Genomic DNA, 7,105 nt, shown 5'->3' with positions numbered 1-7,105 from the left:
CCTCTCTGTCTTTCACTCACACAGACACGCACACCACCACCATCAACTTTGCTAAATTACTAATGAAAAACATTAATCAGGCAGCTGTGATTGAGCAGCAGTGTAAATCCAACTACTTTCACGGTTGTTGTGGTCGTGATAATTTTGTGAGGCCACATCGAAAAGGCTCGGATGAGCTTTCCAAAGTTCTACAAGTTGTGCCTCCATCGCTTGTGTCCAGATCACACACTGCACTGCCGTGCTGCGCCGTCTTTTTCGCTGACATTTGTGTTTGTGCGTGCGCAGTGTGACAAACTGCGGTGACACCCTCACGACCAAGCGATTGATGATCGGGAGCTGGTCGTGAGGTGTTAATCGCGTCTCGTTACCCCACGTATACTACAGGGAGTGCAGAATTATTAGGCAAATGAGTATTTTGTCCACATCATCCTCTTCATGCATGTTGTCTTACTCCAAGCTGTATAGGCTCGAAAGCCTACTACCAATTAAGCATATTAGGTGATGTACATCTCTGTAATGAGAAGGGGTGTGGTCTAATGACATCAACACCCTATATCAGGTGTGCATAATTATTAGGCAACGTCCTTTCCTTTGGCAAAATGGGTCAAAAGAAGGACTTGGCAGGCTCAGAAAAGTCAAAAATAGTGAGATATCTTGCAGAGGGATGCAGCAGTCTCAAATTGCAAAGCTTCTGAAGCGTGATCATCGAACAATCAAGCGTTTCATTCAAAATAGTCAACAGGGTCGCAAGAAGCGTGTGGAAAAACCAAGGCGCAAAATAACTGCCCATGAACTGAGAAAAGTCAAGCGTGCAGCTGCCAAGATGCCACTTGCCACCAGTTTGGCCATATTTTAGAGCTGCAACATCACTGGAGTGCCCAAAAGCACAAGGTGTGCAATACTCAGAGACATGGCCAAGGTAAGAAAGGCTGAAAGACGACCACCACTGAACAAGACACACAAGCTGAAATGTCAAGACTGGGCCAAGAAATATCTCAAGACTGATTTTTCTAAGGTTTTATGGACTGATGAAATGAGAGTGAGTCTTGATGGGCCAGATGGATGGGCCCGTGGCTGGATTGGTAAAGGGCAGAGAGCTCCAGTCCGACTCAGACGCCAGCAAGGTGGAGGTGGAGTACTGGTTTGGGCTGGTATCATCAAAGATGAGCTTGTGGGGCCTTTTCGGGTTGAGGATGGAGTCAAGCTCAACTCCCAGTCCTACTGCCAGTTTCTGGAAGACACCTTCTTCAAGCAGTGGTACAGGAAGAAGTCTGCATCCTTCAAGAAAAACATGATTTTCATGCAGGACAATGCTCCATCACATGCGTCCAAGTACTCCACAGCGTGGCTGGCAAGAAAGGGTATAAAAGAAGAAAAACTAATGACATGGCCACCTTGTTCACCTGATCTGAACCCCATTGAGAACCTGTGGTCCATCATCAAATGTGAGATTTACAAGGAGGGAAAACAGTACACCTCTCTGAACAGTGTCTGGGAGGCTGTGGTTGCTGCTGCACGCAATGTTGATGGTGAACAGATCAAAACACTGACAGAATCCATGGATGGCAGGCTTTTGAGTGTCCTTGCAAAGAAAGGTGGCTATATTGGTCGCTGATTTGTTTTTGTTTTGTTTTTGAATGTCAGAAATGTATATTTGTGAATGTGGAGATGTTATATTGGTGTCACTGGTAAAAATAAATAATTGAAATGGGTATATATTTGTTTTTTGTTAAGTTGCCTAATAATTCTGCACAGTAATAGTCACCTGCACACACAGATATCCCCCTAAAATAGCTAAAACTAAAAACTACTTCCAACAACATTCAGCTTTGATATTAATGAGTTTTTTGGGTTCATTGAGAACATGGTTGTTGTTCAATAATAAAATTATTCCTCAAAAATACAACTTGCCTAATAATTCTGCACTCCCTGTATACGATGCATGACGCACGATGAAGGCCAAAATCGGGCCGATCGCCAAAACGGTCGCACGACTCAAAAATCGGCTCAAAATGGGCCAAAAATCGTACAGTGTAAGCCCAGCATAAGGTTAGTGTGTGCAGGTTTGTTCCCCCTGTCTCGTTAGCCCTGATCTCCCCAAGCTGTGTCTCCCTGCTGTTGCCATTTCCCTCATTACTACCCTGTGTATACAAGCCCTGTGTTTTCCCGTGCTTGGTGTTGCGTCGTACCCTCAGATCCTGCCTGTGTTCCAATTAGTGTCTTCATGTTTGGTTTCTGTTTTGTTGGTGCCAGCAATAAAGCTGTGGTTTTCAGTAGTGATGGGCAGATGAAGCTTCATGAAGCACTGAAGCTTTTCATCCAATTGGTTCATCCCAGCGCAAAGCGTCTTGAAGCTTCATTTGCTCTAGCAGGACACCTACTGGACGTAAAAATATTAGTTGGCATGAATTTGAAGAGTGTGGCCTTTTGCACACAGCCTGTAAATGTCAACAACAAAAGGAGTGTGTAAAACATATATATTTTAGTGATGGCAGTATACTTTGTATATTTATACTGGCAGTATGGAAAATGATCATTTGGAAATGCTTAAAATGGAAATGATCATTTACTGTGAGGTGAGCTGTGGTTGGGGTGTGGACAGTGGTTGTGCTTTTGTAACGCTGAGGTATGGACAGCTACACACTGAGGCCTCAGTCCTGCCTGTTCACATTTTATTCAGTAAAAACTAAATTTTCACTGCTTTTATAACCTTTAGTGGGGAGAACATAGCTAGGATTTAATGATTTAACAAATCTTTGTCCTCCACAATGCTAAATGGCTGGGAGTCCTCAATCACCATGCTAACCAGGTCTTCATCTATTTGAGATTCTTCTCCTGAGGAAAGACAATAAAGACAAAGCACAAATATAAATATCACACACGTAACTTATTACAGTTGTATAATATTGTTATATCATTTAGTAACATTACTGCATGCTATATTATCATTGCATTTGATGGCTCACCTGGTCTTGCTCCACAATCGGTGTTCCTCTTATTCTCATGCAAAGCTCTGTAGTGCCTAAGCATGGATGAGGTGTTGTTGTTATATCCCAGCTCCCTGGCACATAGCAAACACTTCACCTTGTACAAAAGCAAAGCCGCTTAACATAAATTGTATTGCACCATCAGTATTATGAAAATACATCTTCTGTAGAAATTTACATACCTTGTTGGGAGGAATAAAATCACAATGTTCCCACACAGGGGAGGACATCCGCCTCTTCTTAGCTGGCTCCATTCTCTCCTGACTTTCTCTCCTCACTCTCATAAACCTCCAAACTGTCTCCAAACTCTCACTAACCGCAACTCTCCATCAAACACGTACATTTTGAATGAAGTCTGAGGGGTTTATATCGCTGTCATAGCTCGCGGCAAAGTTCAAACCACTTCATGAAACAGTCACGTGGTACAGCCGGGCAGCGAGACTTCGGACGTCATCATTTTCAGCTCCTCCCATAAATGAAGCAAGCCTCGATACGCGCATCGCGGAAACGCCCCCTCCATTACTCGACACAAGCTTCGAAGCCTCGATACAGAACGTCACATCACTAGTTTTCAGTATATTTCCGTCTCAGAGTCCTGCACTTGGATCCACATCTCCACCTGCCCGCACACAGAGCCCTGACAGAATGACGCGACCAGTATGGATCCAGCAGACTCACTTTTCACCTCTGAGGGAGAGAATCTCGCGCACCTATGCACCTACTGTTGGAGGATAATCCACGCTGCGAGCCCCTACAAGAGGCAGCTGGAGGTAGTGTTTTTTGATCATTTTTTGTCGTCCACTGCCTCCACCGTCAGTTTTCTAAACATAAATGGACTTAAGCAAATAATAACAGCTCTAAGAGCGAGGCTAGCCTTCGAACTGTTTGGCATGGGCGGTCCAGGAAAGGATGATTCAGCTACCCTCCTGGAGGCCCTCACCACGTGATGTTCTCGACGTCAGCAGCAGTTTTTGCCAAGGTTTATCGCCAAATCGTTTGATCCATCCTTGAAGAAGAAATGCAACCCTAGCCGTCACCACCCAACCACACTTCACTTTTCTCCTGTAGTACGGACTGGTGCAGTTTTCATTTCCACTCCGCAGCAGCGTTTCTCTATGTCACCTTTTGCCAGCCCTGATCCCATTTCAACTGGGAAGCGGCGGATGTGCCGCCAGCATTCACAGTCCCAGCAGGAGTCTGGGATTTTGTCTGAACAGCCGGCAAGGAATGTTCTGGATGATTGTCATGCTTCGAAACCTGTCAAGCATGTAGAGACCGCTGTTCATCCTCAACTCAACACATCTGTCAGCTGATCAGCAGCCACCTTCAGCTCAGTCAGCTGATCAGCAGCCACCTTCAGCTCATTTAGCTGACCAGCAACCACCTTCAGTTCAGCTAGCTGCTCATCAGCCACCTGTTGCTCAGTGTCCTGTGTTTTCTGCTCAGCAGCCGCCTGTAGCTCAGTGTCCAGTGTTTCCTGCTCAGCAGCCGCCTGTAGCCCAGTCACCAACTCCACCCCCACCACTTTCATCTCAAGTTCAGTCACCCATATCTCAGTCTTCACCCCCGCTATCTATAGCTCAGTCGCTACCACAATCGGATTTTCTGCAAGCTTTGTTACAGTCCATGACCCAGTCAGTAGCTCAGTTAGTGGAGGAATCATTAGTGTTGTCATCTGTTCAGTCAGCCACTCATTTTCACCCTCAGCCATGGGTTCCAATTGCCTCTGGTCCTGCATCTGCTCCAGCTGGAGGGCTCGAGTCGCCGGTCCAGCCTCAAGTTTCGTCAGCTGGAGGGCCCGAGGAGCCCTTCCAGCCTCATGTGTCGTCAGCTGGAGGGCCCGAGTCGCCCGTCCAGCCTCAAGTGTCGTCTGCTGGAGGGTCCGAGGAGCCCACCCAGCACCACGCCTCGTTAGCTGAGGGTCCTGGAGGACCCAGCCAGCACATCCTAACATCTGCTGATGGTCCGGGGAAATCTGTTCAGCCGTCACCTGCTGAATCATCCCCCGCGACTTCTACATCATCGCCTGCAGCATCATCGCCTGCAGCATCATCGCCGCCAGGTTCCGCTGCCGTCCCGCCGCCACGTCTTCATCTACGCCTGGTCCCGCCTCTGTGTCTTCATCCATGCCTGGTCCAGCCTAATTGTCTTCAGCCTGCGCCGCCGCCGTTGCTGTGTGCACGGTCGGCCTCCAGAACTGTTTGCCCGTCGCCGCCGTTGCTGTCTGCACGGCCGGCCCCCTGAACTGTTTTGGCTCTTGTGCTGTCGACCTCTGGGTCAATCCCCTGAACTTTTCATGGACTCTTGTTGAACTCTAGTTTCGTTTTTGATGTGTTTTCCTTCATTTTTGGACCCTTGTGCTCCTTGTTTTTTGTTTGGTTTCTCCTCGTGAAGCGTTTCAGCACATTCCCCAAACTGTGTCGACACAGTTTTGCTCCATACTGACACCTGCTGGACCTTAAATACCATTGCAGGCAACTTACTTGAGATTCACAACAGACACTGATTCAATGACCTAGTCATACTTGTACACACTGTAAGGCATTGTACTTTCCATGGAATCATTTTATATCTTCTATATTACAAATATTGTAGACATCTTTAAAATATATTATGAATGACATTAAGTGAAAATTAAAATGAAAGTATTGTGAATGTAATATTACCCATTTGACTCACAGTTCATTATAAATTTCTATTCAGAAAAATAGGTTTATCCAATGTTTTTGCATTCAGTCTATTGCGTTTTTTGTCTTTTTATTTTATTTTTTTTTTACATCATTTTTCCAGCTTTGGAAAAATCACAGGAACAGATGAAGCTGGGTTACACAAAAGCTGTAAAGCCAGGTGGATAAGGTTCTGATAAGATGTCTTCCTATTCCCTCAGTACATTACACTCTCTCTCCACAATACTACGGGGTTGGCAGTCCTTTATAATAAAATTCAGGACTGCCTGGTCCAAAGCAGTCTTCCTAGATGCTTGATTTGAAAATAATAAAACACATATTAATTAAAGAAAATGATGATAAAGTGGCTCAGCGTGACTGGGAGGGGTCGGAGTGGAGGGCGGTGCTAAGCGGCCTGCTGGGGATGGACAGCGCTCAGATTGAGGCACTTCTGGAGTCCAGGGAGCAGTTCGGCCACGGCGTGGTGGCAGGTTAGAATCACTATTTACTCTGCCACATTTACACATCCCTGAACGAACCCTGTGGTCTCTTTTAGGATTGGTGGATGTGGGCCGGACCTGGCTTTGCCCCGCCTCCCTCCAGGGGAAGGACCTACAGTGCCTGGAGCAGTCGGCCGTGCTGATTGGTCTGCAGGAGAAGCACCTGACTAACCTGTCCAACCCTCGCTGGCTGAAGGCCCCACTGAGAGCTCCGGGAGGTCGCGACCTCTAGACCATAGAGATCCCAGCAAAACTGTTACCATGACAACACATACGTAACCTACCCGGGCACTGAGGCCGATGCTGGAGCGACTTCTCTGTCATAGTACTTTGGTTTTTACAGCTGATCATTGATCTGTGATCAGAGCGGTGGCACTTGTCCTACTGACTGTATGTTTAATTTTGTTGATGTGTGGGGGTTAAAACGGCAACTGTTGCCGGTGGGTTAATAAGGGCACCTTCCAAACGTCCAGTGTTTGTGTAAATAACCTACCTGTGGTGCTGTTATCAGGCGGCTGTATGTTACACTGAAATTAAAAGGTAATATTTTGCTATGCTTGCTGTTCTGGCCATTGTTCTCTCGCTGTTTTAGAAAACAGTCTGTGCAGAATTGTTGTAATTCAGTCACACTGGAGGGTTTTAGAGCATGAAGCCGTCAGGACTTTGACTAAACCAGAGGATGGTAAACTGCAGAATTCATGGTTCCATCAACAAAACAAATGGTTAAGCACACAAACCGACCTCTAATCCAGGTAACTGCACGTAACTCAGGCTTTTCTGAAGGTGCTTCCTATCAAAAGTTACCATGGTAACTTATCAGCAGGTATGAAACCAGCACCCGTTAACCAATCAGATCTATAAAAACCACAGTGATCAATACACATACAGTATAATTTAAACATGTATCAGGCTGAGTCAACACGCCATCTGCAGATTTTCATACAACCTGTGG

At 46.2% G+C, this 7,105-nt stretch overlaps 1 protein-coding gene across 1 annotated transcript; it reads left to right on the top strand.

Annotated features, from left to right (window-relative positions):
* Window positions 1–5,824: 5,824 nt before the first annotated feature.
* Window positions 5,825–6,707, top strand: LOC309695582 (protein EOLA1-like). The gene is made up of 2 exons (XM_082516325.1): window positions 5,825–6,144; window positions 6,210–6,707. Exons 1-2 carry the CDS (start codon window positions 5,964–5,966, stop codon window positions 6,383–6,385), a joined length of 357 nt encoding a protein of 118 aa, XP_082372451.1. The 5' UTR covers window positions 5,825–5,963; the 3' UTR covers window positions 6,386–6,707.
* Window positions 6,708–7,105: the final 398 nt, after the last annotated feature.

Source organism: Aulonocara stuartgranti, assembly GCF_965226115.1.
Source record: "Aulonocara stuartgranti genome assembly, chromosome: 19".
Taxonomy (NCBI): domain Eukaryota; kingdom Metazoa; phylum Chordata; class Actinopteri; order Cichliformes; family Cichlidae; genus Aulonocara; species Aulonocara stuartgranti.
The sequence above is the reverse complement of the archived record's forward strand: the minus strand, read 5'-3'. Positions and strand labels throughout refer to the sequence as shown.